General features: G+C 33.8%; 1 protein-coding gene across 4 annotated transcripts in view; it reads left to right on the forward strand.

Annotated features, from left to right (window-relative positions):
• ELF2 (E74 like ETS transcription factor 2) overlaps positions 1 to 19,078 on the forward strand; it is an 82,687-nt gene that overhangs the window by 9,641 nt on the left and 53,968 nt on the right. For all 4 annotated transcript variants that reach the window (XM_031465795.2, XM_031465824.2, XM_031465819.2 and 1 more), the window contains exons 2-3: positions 10,449 to 10,536; positions 11,818 to 12,056. In XM_031465795.2, the coding sequence (XP_031321655.1) occupies positions 11,985 to 12,056 (72 nt within the window). In that variant the 5' untranslated portion in view covers positions 10,449 to 10,536; positions 11,818 to 11,984. The remainder of the gene's footprint in view (positions 1 to 10,448; positions 10,537 to 11,817; positions 12,057 to 19,078) is intronic.

The following is a 19,078-nucleotide window of genomic DNA, read 5'->3' on the forward strand; positions in this document are numbered from 1 at the left end:
TTTTAAGTTACAAAAGTGAAGAAGTTGATGAAGGTTTTAGAACTTTCTGTACTAGGGTCTTTAGGATGGCAGTTGCTGGGCTGGTAATTTTTATCTCCAGGAAGAAAAGTTCTTCCAGTTTGCTTTGTTAAATAAAACTTAAATAGATTTTAGTTTTTCTTTTTTTGATGACTGGGTATCTACCATATATCCTGATCACCTCTAGCTTCAGCCTCCTATAAAGGAGTTGCTTGACTACCTTAAGCTGGTTGAAACAAGTCTTTTATGTATCTCTTTCTAGATGTACAGGAAGCTATTGTGACCAGAGTTGAGACTTTTCAAACATTTTAGCAATGATCAGAGCATAAGCCTTGATTTTGAGTGTCACTTTTTCCTTAACCAAACCTTATAGTACACATACATATATATATATTTTTTTGAAGTATAGTCAATTTCCAATGTGTCAAATTCTGGTGTACAGCATAATGTTTCTGTCATATATATACATACATATATTCCTTTTCATATTTTTCCTTATAGGCTACTATAAGATACTGAATACAGTTCCCTGTGCTATTCAGTATAAACTTGTTGTTTATCAATTTTATATACAGTAGTTAGTATCTGCAAATCCCAGACTCCCAATTTATCCTTTCCCGTCCTTTTTCCTCTCTGGTAACCGTAAGTTTGTTTTCTGTGTGAGTCTGTTTCTGTTTACTAGTACGTATTGTTTTGTCCTGTTCTTAATTGATTTGGAAATTTGCTTATTCACAGAATATACATGGCTAAATAATTATTTCCACCATTTAATATTTCTTACTAATAGTTCATGGAGTAAGTCTAGAAATGGATATTCATATAAGTTTAGGATTATTAATTAATAATCAGACCTTTGTTGCTTATCTTCATCCTCAAGATAGGTTGGATTCTAAGATATGCTAAATGTGATCTCTCTTCCCCCATGTTCTTATTCTGACCCTTTTTATTACTGCCCTAGAATTTGAGCATATGTGAAATGGCAACAGAAAGTAGGCAGATAAAAATATTAAAGGAGTGTAGCTAGGCAGCAATATCATTTTTAGCTCCAGTGATAACTGTGGGCAGCCAAGTCAGGTTGATTTTGTCTTGGTCTCTCTTTGCTCATCAATTCTTTAACTAACTGTAACGTTTGATAATTCAGAGTATTTTTAGATGATACTAACCTCATATATTTTCACCATAGTAAAATAAATTGAACAAATCAACATTTGTTAGGTTAGGCCTCAAATGGGAACCTGGCCATTTGTAGTTCTTTGGTTGATGAAGAAACCCACCAAAACATGCCTAGCAAGGAAAGCATCAAAATAGCTTAAACATAACTTAGATGAAGTCACAAATTATCTAAGTTGACTTCTTATCTATATGTCATTCTGTGTCTTTGTCTGTGTGTTCTAACCCAGGGCCATGAGTAAATGAGCATTTTAAGAAAGATATTATTATCCAAGGTGAGGGACCTTTGAAATGCAAAATTGTTTTTATGGTTGGCAAATCATTTTACTGACTTTCCTATTAGCCTCCTCAACCTATTTCTTTTTCTATAAAAGGAGCTCTAAAAAAAAAAAACCAGGAGCTCTAAATCTCTTCCAGATTAAAAGAGTTTTCATATAATGTCTATTAGCCAGTAAATTTGTTGCATCCAATTTTAAATATCTGCGTCAATCACCTTGCCCTAAAGTAAGTCCTATGACATGATTTCTTGCTGCTCAGTTATTTCCAGCCCAGACTTTCGGGCCCAAATATTTCTAAAGTATACACTCCTTACACTTAGTTCCATTTTCACAAGGGAATTCTTCTTTCTTTAAAAAATTCATTAGTTTACTTTTTATCCCTTTAGAATGTACTGATTTTTCGTTTAATAGATTATAAGAATAAACATCTCAGTTTTGTATGAGGAGCAGTTAGGTTTTAGGTATTATCATCTGTTCTGTTACTGCTTTATTATATAAAGCTTTGGCAATATGATGCAGCACTGATTGATGTTATCAAAGAGATAATAACAAATAACATTCATTCAATACTCACAGTGTGCCAGGCACTTTATATAAAGAATTAAAAGAACTAAACACACCTACTTCCCAGAGTTGTTTTACTATCTTATTATGGATGAGGATATTAACTTTTAATGAGATAAGTTAGTGTCCAAGATTACATAGTCAGAGGTAAAGCCACCATTCAACAAATATTTATTGAGCACCTGCTGTATTCTCGGGATACAATGGCCACCAGCTCTTAACTATTAGTCACACTAGCTATAAAGCATACTGTTAAAATAGTCCTCATGTAATAGGGGATAATTATACCTATTTCACAGGGTTATTGTAAGGATGAAGGGACAGGCATAAAAATGGTTCAATAACTAGAAAATACATGGTTGAGACTATTGAGACTGTTACTATATTAGCATTATAAAATGACATATATAATTCTTGTCAAAGTTGGTTGATAATTTCAATAGGACAGTGAAATATAAATTAGAAATACTTCTGGAATTGAATTCCACATTGAAAAGGTTTACTTTTATCAGTGAAATGGCTAAGAATAGTAAGGTTTTTTAGGGGGAGAATTTTTCTGATATCACAGGCAGGAACCAGTTGTGAATTGAACTATATATAGGTTTAGATTACAAGCTACAGTTCTTAGTATGATGATAATGCTGTTAATACTGAATAAGAATATCTCTTTAATAGATTACATTCTCATTTGCAGTATTGTCTTCCCCTTCTTTTGAAGTCAAGTTTAATGAAGTTTAATTTACATATAGTGAAATTCATCCTTAAATTTCCATGTTAGACAAATTGGTATCATTATGCAATGACCATCACAATCAAGATGTAGACTATTGCTATCACTCCAAGAAGTTCCTTGTGCCCTTTGAGGTCATCTGCTTCCCATTGATCTGTTTTCTGTCCCTGTAGTTTTACCTTTTCTTGAATGTCATATAAGTAGAATCATCCTTCCTCTTTCTGATCTGTTAGGTTGTTTAGATATAGTTGCTGCAGTAGCAAATAAGATAACTGTGACCCCAGTTTTCTTACAAATTAGTAGGTATATTAAGAAGCAGTTAAATCAGAGAAAATTAACAGAACCTGCTGGAAAATTGTAAAAAAAAAAAAAAAAAAAAGAGAGTTTGTCAGAGGATTAGTAAATATTACTCAATTTATATGACATTTAAAAAGAACGAGTTCAGGTGAATGAATTTCATACTTTAGATGGGAAGCTAATAAAATCAGTTTTAAACCTCTTTCTTTGGACCCCAGTTGTACAAAATTAGATGAATTACAGTCCTTGATTCATGATACACTTAAATAATTATTCCAAGCATGGCTGTTGTTTATTTTTAATAATATGATAAATACACACAAGTCCATCATTCAACATGAGAACTAAAACATGAGAACTAGAATTCACGTCACATTTACCCATGTGTGCCTTAATATAATTTATTTTAAGATCTTTATGAGAATTTTGGTTATATATATTTCTTACTAATTAGTAGGAATTCCTTTTTTCTTTGGAGGGAGGGGAATTACTTTTCCCAGACTTTTATTTTTCAGTTTTGTTTTTGGTTTCTATTGTTAAGAATTTTAAACCAAAAAATTGGTGTAGTCAAGTTTAGTAAATCCTTGGTTTTTTGCTCTCCATGTCTTATTTAGTAATTTTTCCTTAACTGTGATTTCATGAAGATAAAAAGTTATATATTTAGGTCTTTAGTACACCTGTAATTCATTTTGTGAATGGTGAGAGGTAGTGATTTAATTCTTTGTCTTTTGTCAATAATCACTTGTCCCAGCATCATATATTAATAGTCTTTTTTTTTTTTTTTGCAGGGTGGTGGGGAGGTAATTAGGTATATATATATATATATATATATATATATATATATATATTATATATATGTATGTATGTATGTATGTATGTATGTATGTATATGGAAATACTGGGGATTGAACTCAGAACCTCATGCTTGCTAGGCATGCGCTTTAACACTGAACTATGCCCTCCCTGCCTTCATTGATTTTAGCACTTCCTCTTCCTACATTAAGTTTCCAGTATGCATGGGTCTTTTTGATATACTGGGTTATATCTACACTGTTAATTATTGTCTAATTACCATAGACTAGGTAGGACAGTTCTTCTCAGGAGGGTTTTGGCTAACTTCTGCCCTTTGTTCTTTTACATACTTTTTTTTCCCCCTTAACTACCTTTGTCAAGTTTTTTGTAAAACCCTTTTGGGATTTTTGACTGGAAATATATTGAATTTGTTAGATGAATTTGGTGGAAATTGACATCTTTAAGATATTGAGCTTTCCTATCCAAGAACATGGTATCTCTTCATATATATAAGACTTCTTTAATTTCTTTCAATAGATTTATTCATTTTCTTCACAAAGGTCTTTGTACATCTTTTGTTAGATTAAGTCTTAGGTATCTTATAGTTTTGGTGGTTACTGTAAATGATATAGTTTTTTAAAAATTACATTTTCTGTTTGTTGTTGGTATATAGAAAAACAGTTGATTTTTATATATTGACCTACATCCACACATCTCACAAACACTCTTCTAATATCTGAAGATTCTTTTGGATTTTCTGTGTAGAGAGTCTTGTCATCTACAAACAATGATTCATTTCGTCCTTTCCATTTCTTCTGCCTTTTAATTTTTCTTCATCAAACTCTACTGGTCAGGATTGCCAGTGTGGTTTTGAATTGAAGTGGTAATTGTAGATGTATATGTTCTTTTCCCAGCATCAAGGAGAAAGTTCTAAATATTTTGCCACTGCTTGTCTTGGCTGCTTTTTTATTTTAATTATTAAATTTACCAAGTGATTTTTATTGCATCTACCAAGATGATGTATTAATTATCTATTGCTGCATAACAGATTACCTACAACATGTGTTGATGAGGATGTGGAGAAATTAGAACCTCTGTACACTGCTGATGAGAATGTAAGATGATGTAGTTTGGCATTTTCTTAAAATCTTAAGCCTAGAATTACTATATGTTCCAGGAATTCCACTCCTAGGTATATACCTAAGAGAAAAAGAAAACATATGTCCACACAAAAACTTTTACATGAATTTTTATACCAAAATTATTTATAATAGTGAAAAAGGGGAAACAACTCAAATTTGCATCAGCTGATGAACAGATAAGTAAAATGTGGTATATCTATGCAATGGAATATTATTCAACATTAAAAAGAATTGAAATACTAATACATGTTACGCATAGATCAATATTGAAAACGTACTAAGTGAAAGAAGCCAGTCACAAAAGACTATATGTTATAAAATTCTCTTTATATGAAATGGCCAGAACAAGCAAATCTCTAGAGATAGAAAGTAGATGAGTGGTTGCCAAGGACTAAGGGTTGGGGAAGGATGGGGAGTGATTGCTAATGGCCATGAGTTTTTTTGAGGGGGAGAGGGTGCTAAAAATGTTCTAAAATTAGATTGTGATGATGTTTGCCCGACTTCATTAATATACTAAAAACCATTGAATTATATGCTTTAAGTTGGTGAACTGTATTATATGTGAGTTATATCTCAGTAAAGCTGTTTTTAAAAAGGTAGCTACAGATGTAGTTTTGTTAGATACTGCCAAGTTCCCCTCTCAAAGTGTTGTATCAGTTTGCATTCCCACCAGCAATGTATAGATGTTTTACCAACAGAATATAATGTTGTGTATTTTAATTTTCACCAATCTGAGGAAAGGAATCTGTTTTTTAATATTTGCATTTTTCTGTGAGTAAATTTGAACATCTTTTCATATGTTTAAGGGCTATTTTTATATCTGTTCTTGTGAATTGTGTGTTTGTGTATTTTTCATATTTTTCTCTTGGATTTGTTCTCTATTTTAAGCATCGCTTATATGTTAGTGATAAGTAGCCTTTTGTGATATAGTATCTTATTTCTAATATCATAGATGGAGTTTTCCTTGTTTTTGTACTTTGTACAAATAAAATCATGCACATAAACTTTTTTAATGACAGTATGATCTGTATTCTGGGCAACTAAATTATAATCTGAGCTGAATTTACTTCTGAGTGATACTTAGGTTTGCTATCATTTCTCAGAGGTTTTTTTTTTCAGTCCTCTTATTTTAGTTGCTTCTCTTATTGTTATACCAATTTTTACCCCTTATTCTAGTCTTAGACCAAATGGTGTTTCCTTTCTGAAGTCTTTCTAGAACATACCCACTCCCCAGGGCTGACTTAGGTGTTCCTTTTTAAAATATTTCCACTGTACTCTGTAGTTTCCTTTATAGCATTTATATTATTGTAATTGTTTCTATGTGTTTCTCCTTACTAGACTCTAAGCTGTTTGAAGGCTGAGTCTTCACTTCATTTTTGTGTTCCTGGCATAGTGCTGTATTTGGTATGTAGTAAGTGCTAAATAAATCTTATTGAAAGACCTGGTATAGTAAGAAAGAGGAAAGAGGTGATGTTATTATAGGGAAAAAGTTGTCCATGAGGGACAAGTGGAATTTGAAAACCAAGAAAGAGGGCATTCCTAGTGAGAGAAGGGAACCAGCAAAGAATAGGCATGGAAATGAGCATGGTCTTTGTAGTGAACAGTGATAATATTTGTCTGATTGGAACATGTTTGTTTATTCTTGTATTCATCACATCGTTACTGTGTATCCTGTATGAAGGGCACTGTTTTCAGTGGTATAAACCACGGATTTTTAGAAACTGGACACACAGATATTTATAATTTGGTGCATTGGGAAAGCAGTAGGAATTAAGATTAAGATGGTAAGGAGAAGCAATAGTTTAGAGAGCACTGAAAGAAAGGCATAGATATTGGCCATGATATGGTTGATAGGAGGTGGCAAGTGAATGATTTGCTGGAAACAAAGGAGGTGTATAGTGTGGATTAGGGGAAGAGAATTATAGAAAATGACATTGAGCCCTTTGGAGATGAGGTTGCTTTAGAGTTGAGACCTGTAAAACAGCTAGGGATTGGCCAAATGGGCAAACAGGGTAAGGAAATCAAGAAAAGAGAGAGAAAAATTTAGACAATTGTAAACAACTGTGGTATAAACTTAGATGGAGGGAATAAGGGAAAATGGGCCAGACAAGTGAGTGTGGATTAGATTTGTGACTTCCATACCTGAGCATATCAGAACGAACATTTTATAACTTCTGAAAAATAGACCTAGACCCCTTGCTTGTTCCTCCTAAAATCAGTGTGCTTGCAAAGAGGTTGAGATTTCATCTTGCAGTTGATGATGAACTACTGAAGAATTTTGAGAGGGGCCTGACATTATTCTATCTGGGATCACTCTGATAATGCAGCTGTAGATGGAATGGAAGGGAGGGAGGATTAGAGATAAATAGGCAAATTCTGAGGCTCTTAACAATAATACAGAGAAATGGTAATAACGACCTCAAGCAAGGCAGAGGATATGAGATTATAGAGAAAGGGTCAAGAGAGAAGAGTATGATGGTGTTGATGGAGGAAGGAGTTGCAGATGACTTTAGCGTCTGTTTTAGGCAACTTGTGTGGGTGATAGGGTAGTTTACTGAGCTAAACATAATAGAAGCATACTTTGGGGGAGATAGCAGAGAAAAAGTTTAGTTTGGGACATACTGGACTTTCTCTCACACTTTTATTGATCCCATTTAATGACTAGTCCGGATACTCTGACTGATTTCTCTGGATTCATTCTTGACTCTTTCATTCACACCCCACATCCAGTTTGCTATCAAATTTTGCCCATTTTACCTGAAAAAAATTTTCCCCGAAAGTTGACCACTATTCACTCTCTGCAGAACCTACCACTCAGTACTAGCCACTATCACTTAATTTTTTGGGGGGTGGGTTGGGAGGTTTACTTATTTTTGGAGAAGGTACTGAGGATTGAACCCAGGACCTCATGCATGCCAAGCATGCGCTCTACCACTTGAATGATACCCTCCCCACTCACCTAATCTTTATAGTAGCTTCCAAACTGATCTCTCTGCTTCTGTGCTTGTCCCCTTGTGTATTCTCAATCCAACATCTGAATGATCCTTATAATGAAGAGGTCATCTCTCTGCATAAACCTCTCCTTTTCCCTGGGGTAAAAGTCCTCACAGAGGGCCTACATGATCCCCTCCTCTTACCTCTCTGTCATCATCTTCTTTCTTCTTCTTGCTCACTTCACTCCAGCCATATTGGCCTCCTTGCTGATCCTTGAACTAGTCAGGAGTATTCCCTCTTACGATCTTGAATTTTCTCTTTCCTTTGGCTGGAGGTCTCTTTCCCTAGTCATTGGCACAACTCATTCTTTTTTTTCATTTCTCACTCATGTCACTTTTTCAGTGAATTCTTCTCTTACTACTCAGTTTGAAATTGAAACCCTCTTCCTTGCTGAATATTCTCTCCTTTTGGTTCACTCTCCTTAGCCTTCATCACCATCTATATGTGTGCTATACATATTTTGCTTATTTTCATCTCACCCTAGTGGAATATAAGATCCACAAGAACAAAGACTTTTGCTTTATTCACCACTGTATCTCTAGCAACTGAAAACTAGTATGTAAAAGGTGCTCAGTTAATATTTGTGAAGTGACTGATTTAATTAATGGAGTCCTTGGGATATCCTGGAATAGATGCTTACTACTTATTTATACTCTATATAGTTTCACAAGGAAGTAGAGGCAAGAAAGTGTCTAGTAGACAAACTGGAGCCCATAAATTAGACTGAAAGAGAGATTTGAGGGAAGCCATGGCAGTACATGAGAAAGCTTAGAAGAGTGTAAAGAGTCAGAAGAGGACTAGGGATGGGATCCTGGAAACACCCACATGGGTAAGAGTTGACCAGAGAGTAACACTGTCCTTAGACTTACCCAAGCGAGAACCTTTCTCTGGGCCTTGTGCTTTATAGGTCCTCGTTTAGCCTTCCTCTAACCATAGCCCTCCTGATAGGATAAGGATTTTGAGGGGCTAAGGGAACTAGTCCATCTGGTACCCATTTCTAGATTGAGCTATGAGTGTTTGAATCCCAGAATTCCTGTCCACGTGGCTTTTCACAGGTCTACTCTTTGATTCTCTCCTCTCTTGACTGTAGCATGTGTATGGGCTTTCATAGGCCTAGAGGATAGCCAAGTGGCAGCTGTTTGCGGTCCTATGGCCAGAGCTTGGACATGTTGTCTGGGATGTCCACATGCATGTATATGAGGTTCCTTGTAGCATGGAATGGAGCTAAAGGTGGGACAAGAAAAAGGGGCAGGGTGGGGTGGTGGTATGGTCCGCCCATGTGCCCCTGTAGAGCTTGAGTCTTAGAATTCCAAATCAGAACTTTGCCTTTTAGGTTGTTATAAAACTGTGTATGTCAAGATAGGAGGATAGAATAATAATTTACTGCTTTGTTAGGTTGGTTTATAATTTTAAACTATTTAGACATACAGTATATGGGCTTACATTTGTACTCTTCAAGTTCCTTGAAAATTAGGAGTGGGCCTCCAAGAGGGAATTGAAAAGGAGTAGCTAGCGAGGGAGAAGATAAATTTGAAGATAGAGTTTCAAGGAGGGAGTGATCAGCGCTGTCAAATGCTTCAGAGATGTTAAGTCCTATGAAGACAGAAATGTATCCATTGGATTTGATAAGAAGAATTTAGTAAAAATTTCAGTTGGTGGTGATGGATGCCTAACTTCCATAGAAGGAGTACCTGAGAAATTAGGAAGTGGAGACAGCATATGAAAGATTTTTTTTGTAGAGTCTTACCCAATAAAGGAAGGAACTAGAGCAGTAAGCTGAAGGGGTATGTATGCAGGATCATGGAGGAGTCATGTTTAAGATGAGAGAATCTGTAAATGTTTAGATGTTGAGGGAAAAGACTCAATGTTAAGTAAGAGAATTAAGGGAAAAGAGGGAATAATTGATGGAACAAGACCTTAGATTCAGTGCATAGGTCAACAGATTAGCTTTAGAAAGGTGGAGGGCTATTTGAAGAGGCTTAGGAGGTCTGGATGTATATGGATGCCAAGTTTGGAGGGTGAGAGGGCAGAAAGTTGAGTAGCAGGAGAGTTAACAGGCAATAATATATCATTAATATTGTTTTATAATAGTTGTTTGGGTTAGTCTTTTTAAACTTGATTTTATACTCCTGGGGTTCTGGGGTTATGCCTGCAGCCACTTGTTAAAATCCTGTTGGTTGATTGAAATATAACCCATAATATGGGGCATGGGCTATATGTCTTGGGCTCTGTCCTTACTCAGTAATTGTTATTTAGTAGTGACTTAAAATTTCAAGTTTGAAAAAAGCTGCTGATTCCTCAATAGCCTAGGAATAATTTCTTTATATGTTCATTACATAATGTGTGCCATCAAGCTTTGGAGATGGTTTGTTGTAATAAGTGTATACTGTCTGAATCACACCTACTTTGGGCAAAATATTTTTTAATAGAATTATATTAATACTATCTTTTTCCCCCCACTAGTAGTTCCAGAGAACTGCTGGTCTATATTTTAGCTCTTGCCAAGTTGTGAAAATAGTGAAAGATGCTTAGACTACTTAACATTCAAACTGTAAGTAAAATTTATTTCTGCTATTATTATCTATATGATTAGAAATCAGAAATTGAAAATAGTTGTTTCCTAATATGATAATAGTGAGCTTTAGTGTGATGGGATTGTGGATTTTTCTTAATTTTCATTCTTAAGATCCAAATACATCTTATCCCATTTTCTGTTGATAAGATCAAAAAGAGACTAGTAGTACTGATGTGTCTTAGATAGTGAGGTGAAATTTCTGCTCTTTTCCCCAGGTATTTCTTTTTATTATAGCAGTTTATGAAAATTCTGTATTATTTTATTTCTATATCTGTATGGTACCAGTGTTCAAACTTAATATAAGACACAGTATTAATGGAATGATTAATTAGAAATGTATATTCTTTTCTCTTTAAATATACTTACATCTTCTACATTCTTTAATTTTTATATTAAAAAATACTATTAGAAATAAATCTCTAATTTCTCTATGAAATATTTAACATACACAAAATAAAATAAAGTGTAACTTTCTAGAAATAATCTAATGTATAAATCTAGATGATGTACATAATGACACTCATCTCTACTGGGGGAAAAGCTTGAATTACGTTTACTGAATTCACTTGCTACATTGCATTTTGAACCAATGGCAAAAAAATTGAGGAAAGAGTGATAAAGTAATATGAAAGGCATTCTAAGTCATTTTACTACCTTATTTTCAAACTACTGTTTTTGAAAGTATAACTCAAATTAATCTGTTTTACAGACCTTATAGAATATTCAAAATGTGAACACAAAATGATTGCTACCATAACCAAAAGAGAATTCTAATTAATTATTCAAATAAACAAACCAAATGAGCCAAAGAAGAATGAAATATTTACAAACCAATAAATCTTCTAATTTGTTAGAGACGAATGATTTTAGAAGTTGTCACTGTCCAGCACATTTAATGTTTTCAGTGCATAAAAAATTGTTTAAATGTCAGGAATTTTTACCAAAATATTTCAGGAATAACAGTATATCTTCATCAAGAGAGAAGGTTACAACATTTTATGTCTTAGAATATAAATATAATAAGGTCATTCATGTGCAACAGAACATTATTTCAGATTGTAATCTTATTTCAAATTGTTCAAGAACTTGACAGTTCTAAGCAGAATGCTCATTAGTGCCCTCTTTTGACGCAGGGCTGTATAGGCCTATCTTCTTTTTCTTAGTTTACAAAAATGTTAAAAATTAGATTGCAAAATATGTTGTTTTATATCCTCCTTGTGTAGTTTTAATAACTTTTCAAATTCTTCCCTTTTTTAGGCTTTCTGGTTAATCATCTTTAGAAGACTGGATTTCTGGATATCTACTCTACTCCACTTCTGTTGACTTTTAAAACATGATAATGCAAACCTGTAATACTGGCAATCATCCATGAACCTTTAATTACATTGATTAATAGCGTTTGAAGCTTCCTCAGGGAATAAACAATGACATCAGCAGTGGTTCACAGTGGAGGTTCTATTTTGGAGCTTTCCAGCAATGGAGTAGAAAATCAAGAGGTTAGGCATCTAATATATTTCATTTCTGTTTTATTCATAGAAGTCAATGCATGAAGTAATTTTGAATTTAATGGGAAACAGGTATTTGAGAGTAGAAATGTACAGTGCATGAAACTGTACATGTATGTCATGTGTCCATGAGGTTTATTACTATACATAGGTAATAGAAGGTTGAGGGAAGGTATTGCTGGGTCTGAGTTGCTTGAGTTGTTGGAACATGCATATATTGATTGGATTGAACCAGGAGGAAAATATTGAAAGAAAGAGCGTGGTAGTATTAGTTGAGAGAGAGATTGAAAATCTTGATAAAATCTGTTGTTTGGGATTTTAGAGTGCATAGTTATATGCTGTACCTAAATAACTAAATAAGATTCATTTTAATTTATGTTTTATTTATTTACTTATTTTTAATGGTGGTACTGGGGATTGAACCCAGAAACTTGTCGTGCTGAGCATGCACTCTACTACTGAGCTATACCCGCCCCTCATTCATTTTCATTTAGAATTTTGTATCTCCTTTAATTGTTATCTTTGTTTTTACATCTAATTCAGCCTGGAAATTCATCATATTTTAATCATATATTATATACTTAAGAATTTAGGTAATTTATAAATCAGAAAAGAAATTCAGTTTTTGAAATTTTTTACTTGAAGAATTTTACATCATTAGCATATTTGGTTATTTTCTTGTTATTGAGAACAGTAAAGAATAAGAGATGGGAGTAGAAAAATAACAGTACCAGAAATATATGGACTTCCACAGGGCCTGGCTTCTGTTCCCACCATTCAGTGAAGACTGAATATTGGGAAGAATCTAAATTAAAATATAATAATGCTGCACAATAATGGACAAATATTTGGTCAGAGATAAGATGGGAAGATGGAGAGTTTGTTGTACTTAAAAAACCTATTTTTTCTGTATTCTTTGAAAGACACTGCTGTTACTGGTACTTAGTACCAACACAGTGGTATAGTGACACGGCTGAGAAATGAGTTAGGACGTCAGGTTTTGTGTTCTGGAGTTTGGATTCTTTTTCTTGCTTGCTTGGTGTCTGTTCAGTCTTCAAAGATGGCTATGGTAAATTCAGTGGGAAGGGGATAAAGTGAAGGTACTTTTCCTTTGTTTTCAATAGGCTTGATAACTTAAATGTTCCTGTTGTATTTGAATCTAAAACTGGTTCAAAGTCCATTAAGAGAAGCCCACAGCTAAAGGACATGCTTTATTCTCAATCGATTTCTACTTTTTCCTTAAAGATTCACTTTCTGCATGATCACTTCCAGGTATGATTCACCAAAGAAATGAGGGACTTTAGGGGACTTCCATTGCCTCCTACATCACCCAGACCAATGATTGCTTCTTCAAGTGCTTTCTCTTTTGTCCCATGGTTTTACTCTTTCGGTTTTTAATTCTGTAGAGGGAGCTGCTACGAACAGTAGGCAGAGTATATTTACCTTGTGCTGATTGGATACTGCTATTATGGGAAAAAAGAGTGTAACAGTTTGTTTCTGGAAGATTCTATATTTTCCTTCATTTGTATGCAACCCTAAGAGTTCATGGCTTGAAAAACTGATTATTTTGGAAGAAAGAATCTGATAAGTGAAATAATTTTACTAAAGCATTATTGACTAATGATTTATTTGGTAGCCTTATAAGGTGGTCACAGGAATTTTAGGTAGTGTGGCACCAGAAAGGAGGAAACTATTCTTGAGGACTTTTTCTTCAAATTATACCATGTGGTTACCCTCTTTCATTTCTTCCTGCAACAAATATTAATTGACCGTTTACTGTGTGTCAGATATTTCTCTAGACACTGGGGATAAAGTATTTCAGAATGGCTATGAAGAATAAATCAGGGCTGGAGATGAGTGGAGAGATAGTAGGGATATTTTAATTAGGGTGGACAGAGAAGGCTTCTCTGAAGAGGTGGCATTTTAGTTTAGATCTAAATAAAGTAAGGGGTTGGGCTATAGAAACATTTGGGGAAGAGAATTCCTAGAAGGAAGAAAACCACTAGTATCTGAAATACCTTCTAATTTTCAAAGGGAGTTTTGGGGATAGTGGTATTTGAAAGAGAATTTTGTCTAAAAGTAACTATTTAGGAATAAATTTATAATACATACCTATAATACCTATACTATAAAATGTAGGGTGGGGTGGAAAAAAGTGACCTGTCAGGAGTTTATTACCATAGCTCCAGAATCTGAAGGAAAAAATAAATATTTAAAAAGTGGTGGGCATTTGGAGAGTCCATTAGTGATTTTTAGGCTTTATTTTTTATAATTTTATTCCTTATTATAAAAGTAATGCATTTTATAAAATTAGAAAAATTGTATTTCTGACAAAGATACCTAAAAGAGTAAACTACAATCTTACTAAGGATTGTAAATACAAAAATCATAAAATAGTAATAAATTTATAAAATGTTGTCATATATTAAAAAATCCATTTACCAAATAGGATTTAGATACACAAAGATAATTCAATATTAAGAAAACCATTAATGTAATACATGTTCCTACTAATATGACATATGATATGTTAGTAGGGATAAAATACTTAATGAAATAGGATTTTATGAAATTCAGTGTCTGTCCTGATAAAAACTTAAGTAATATAAATTTGGATGTATATTTCCTTAACATTATTTAAAAAAAAAACTGTTACAAATCAAGCCAGAACCCTGTTTACTGGTGAATGACTGGAGAATTTCCTTTAAAATTGAAAAGAAGGTCAGATTGGGCACTGCCATTACTATTATTTAATATTTTTCTGTAATCATGCAAGATAAAATATGTAAATATTATGAAGAAGACCAAATTATTGTTTGCAGATAATATGATTCTCTACCTGGGAAAACCAAAAGGAATCCATGAAAAGCCATTAGAATTAATAAGAGTTTGAGTACAAAATTAACATTTAAAATATTTAACTTTCTTTCGTAAGAAAACTGGTTAGAAGAGATCATGGAAAATAGGATCTCTTTCAGAAAATTAACAAAAAATATAAGGTAGTGAGGAATACATGTAAAAAATATGTAGGACTTGTTTGAAGAAAATTAATGATACTGAAGTAGACTTTAATAAACAAAGATAAACTTTGTACTTGAATAAGAGAAATGGGGAGGGTCAATATTGTGGAAGATGTCAATTTCCTCCAATTAATCCATATATTTAATTCTATCTCTATCAAATATTAGGGCAAGTTTGGGGCAAACTGATTATATTGGCCTAAAGATTGTATGGAAGAGTAAACATGTAGGAATAGCCAGAGCAGCTTTTGAATAGGAAATGTAAGTAGGTCTCATAGAAATGGGGAATTAATGCAGAAAAAAATGAAAAAGGATTTAAGTATTATTTTCAAAAACAAAATGAATGGAAGTTTTAGAGGGCATCTTCTTCCAGACAAATAAGATTGGGAATTCTTTCACTTTCGATTGTGATGGAGTAACTGAGACCAGATTTATACTCCCACTGTAAATAACTAGGAAAACGAACAAAACATATGAAACCATAGTTTGGAAACATTGGTGCTATGGTCTGAAGGTTTGTGACCCTTCAAAATTCATATGTTGAATCCTAATCTCCAAAGATGATGGTGTCAAGTAATAGGGCCTTTGGGAGGAATTAGGTCATGAGGGAGGAACCCTTATGAATGGGATTAGTGCTTTTATAAAAGGCTTCAGAGAGATCCCTTGCCCCTTCTACCATGTGAGGATTCAACAAGAAATCTGACCTGGAAGAGGGCCTTGTAGTCTGGTATTTTGTTACAGCAGCACGAATGGACCAAGACAGTTGGACAATGGGCAGCACAAGACTGTGCTTCCTGAGGAAAGAGAAGTGACTGTACTGACTTATTTCTTGGAGCCCTTTCTGAACCACAGTGAGAGAAGGAGGAATCCAAGCAGAGTGTCATGGTCTCACTGAATTGAGGAAACAGACTTTGGAATTGGAGAGGCTAATGGAACCACTTTGAGGACTCAAGAGTATTTGAGAGGAAGAAGCTGGTCAGAGAAAGAATATAAAAAACTCAGCCTTGGAGTCCCATAGTCTTTAGTTAAAAGAGCTGCCCAAGTGTAGTGTGAAATTCTAAGAAGCCAGGCAAAGAATGACCAGAAAGGTATAAACTCAATAATTTACAGAAAATAATCTACAGAGTTCACCCAGGGCTGGGACGTATTAGAGTTCCAGCCAGTTAGAGAGTCCTTGTTAAGTGTCCAGGGCATTCAGTAGAGACTCCAGAGGGGACTTGTCTTACAGTAGAGCTAAACTAGCCCTAGAATAAAGGGTAGTCCAAACTTGCTCTAGAAAGTTTTGAAAATAGACTTTGAAAGCTGATCCATAATATAACTGTCATAATAAACATTATTAAAATAAGACAACAATGTGTAAATTGTACCCAACAATGTAAAATTTACGTATGTAATACCCATTCATGTTAAATGCAAGGAAGCAGGAATAATACAATCATTATGTAACTTGGAGAAAAAAATTGTCAGTGAAAATAGAAATACAAATAATATGATGAAATTAGATTTCAAGAGAGCTGTTATAAATATGCTCAAGAACTTAAAAGAAAGCATGAACCTGAGAGTAGAGGCATAAAAGATACAAAAGAACAAAATGAAACTTTTTTTCAGAGGGGAGGATTTAATTAGATTTACTTATTTATTTATTCTTAGAGGAAATAATGAGATTGAACTCAGGACCTCATGCATGCTAAGCATGCACTCTACCATTTGAGCTATAACCTCCCCCCCAATAAAACTTTTAGACATGAAATATATACGATCTGAAAAGAAAAATTCACTGCATAGGATTAAAAATAGGTATTGCAGAAGAAAAGACAAGTGAATTTGAAGTGGGTAATAAAAACTACATTATGAAGCACACAGAAAAACTGGGGGAAAAAAAAAGAATAGAGACTTGGTTTCCTGTGGCACAATATCAAGTTGTCTGACATAATGTAATTGGAGTCTCAGAATGAGAGGAGAGAACAGAAAAAAACATGTGAAAAAATAAGGAAAAGAAAACTACAAACCAATATTCATGAACATAGAAAAGAAACATTCTTGATAAGATACTAGCAGTCAAATCCAGCAGCATATAAAAGGGATCATATGTCTCAACTGGGGTTTATTTATCCCAAGAAGGTAGGTTAAATCAATCATTGTAATTCACCATATTAACAAAGGAAAAAGCAAAAATCATGTGATCCTTTCAGTAGCCATAGAAAGCACATTTGCCAAACTTCAAAACCTATTATACAGATTCCCTAAACTAGTAATAAAGGGCAACTTCCTCAACTTGGTAAGTGCGTCATTTGAAAAACCCACGTCAGCATCACACTTACTGGTGAAAGGCTAAATGTTTTCCCTTTAAGGTTGATAGCAAAGCAAGGATGTCTGCTGTAACCACTTCTATTCAACATCACACTGGCAGCGTTGCTACAGGGCAAGAGAAATAAAAGACTTACAGATTGGAAAATAAGAAATAAAACTGTCTTTATTTCTAAATGATATAATTGTGTGCATAGAAATTACTAAGACATCTACACAACTGTTAGAACTAAAAAATAAATGTAGGATAGGGGAATATGTAAAAATCATTGTATTTACATATTCTAGGAAAATGCAATTGAAAATGAAATTTAAAAAGCAAGACTATTTAATAGCAGCAAAATACCAAAAGGTTAAGTTTAATGAAATAAGCAATCTGTACATGGAAAACTACAAAGCACTGAATAAATCAGCAATGAATTAAAGCAATGAATTAAAGACCTGAATAAATGAAGAGATATACCACGTGTATGGATTGGAAGACTTATGGTGCTAAGAGCAAAGTTGGAGGGCTCACCTGTTTTAAAGACTTACTATAAAGATCCAGTAATTGAGACAGTGTGGTGTTAGTATACTGACAGACTTGTAGTTTAGTGGAAATCACAGACCCACATAAATCTGATTGATTTTCGATAACGGTGTGAATGTAATTCAGTGGAGAAAGGATAGAGTTTTTAATAGATGACGGTGGAACAAGTGGATATTCATAAGCAAATAAATGAACTGTGATCCTTTCTCACATTGTACACAATGACTAACTCAAAATTGATTATAGAATTAAATGTTCAAACGAAATTTTTGGAAAAAAACAGTATTTTCTCAACCTTAAAATAGGTAATTGAACACAAAAAACATGAGCTTTAAAAGAAAAAATGAATTGAACTTCATTTAAATTAAAAGCTTCTACTCTTTAAAAAACAACCCATTAAGAAAATGGAAAGGCAAACCAAAGATTGGAAAAAAAAATTTATAATACATATACCTATATTCAGAATATATAAAAGGACTTATATTTGGATTATATATAATAATAAGTTAGAGATAATCCATTAAAATGGGAAAGAAATTTGAACAGATAAATATGTGAATGGCTGATGAACACACTTAAAAATGCCCATTATTAGCCATCAGGGAAATGCAAAGTCAAAACTCAAGGAGATACTTGTATGCTTACACAGAATGGCAAAAATTGCAGAGTGATAGCATGTTTGGGGAGGATGTAGAACAACTGGAACTCTCATACATTGCTAGTGGGAATGTAACCACTTTGGAAAATAATTTGACATTTCTTTTAAAATTAAATGTACAATTACCATATGATCTGGTAATCTGATTTGTAGGTAAATATGGAGTGGAAAGGAAGGGAGGAGGATAGCAGGACGTTAATAGGAGCATTTACAGCCATATAAAGACAAGTCTATCCATATAGTGGAATTCTCAGCAATACAAAGAAATGAACTACAGATGCATGCAACGGCTTGTATAAATCTTAGGATTTTGCTACTTTAAAGAACTCAGATACGAAAGAGCACAACCTGCTGAATTCATATATATGAAATTTTAGAAAAGGTATACTTATAGGAATAAAGAGATTGGTGGTTGCTCATGTAGGTGGATGGTGGGGGAGTAGGTAGTGATATGATGGTGGCTGTGAGAATTTGACTGGTTTAGGGGGTACAAGGGAGC

This window comes from Camelus dromedarius, chromosome 1 (genome assembly GCF_036321535.1).
Source record: "Camelus dromedarius isolate mCamDro1 chromosome 1, mCamDro1.pat, whole genome shotgun sequence".
NCBI lineage: Eukaryota > Metazoa > Chordata > Mammalia > Artiodactyla > Camelidae > Camelus > Camelus dromedarius.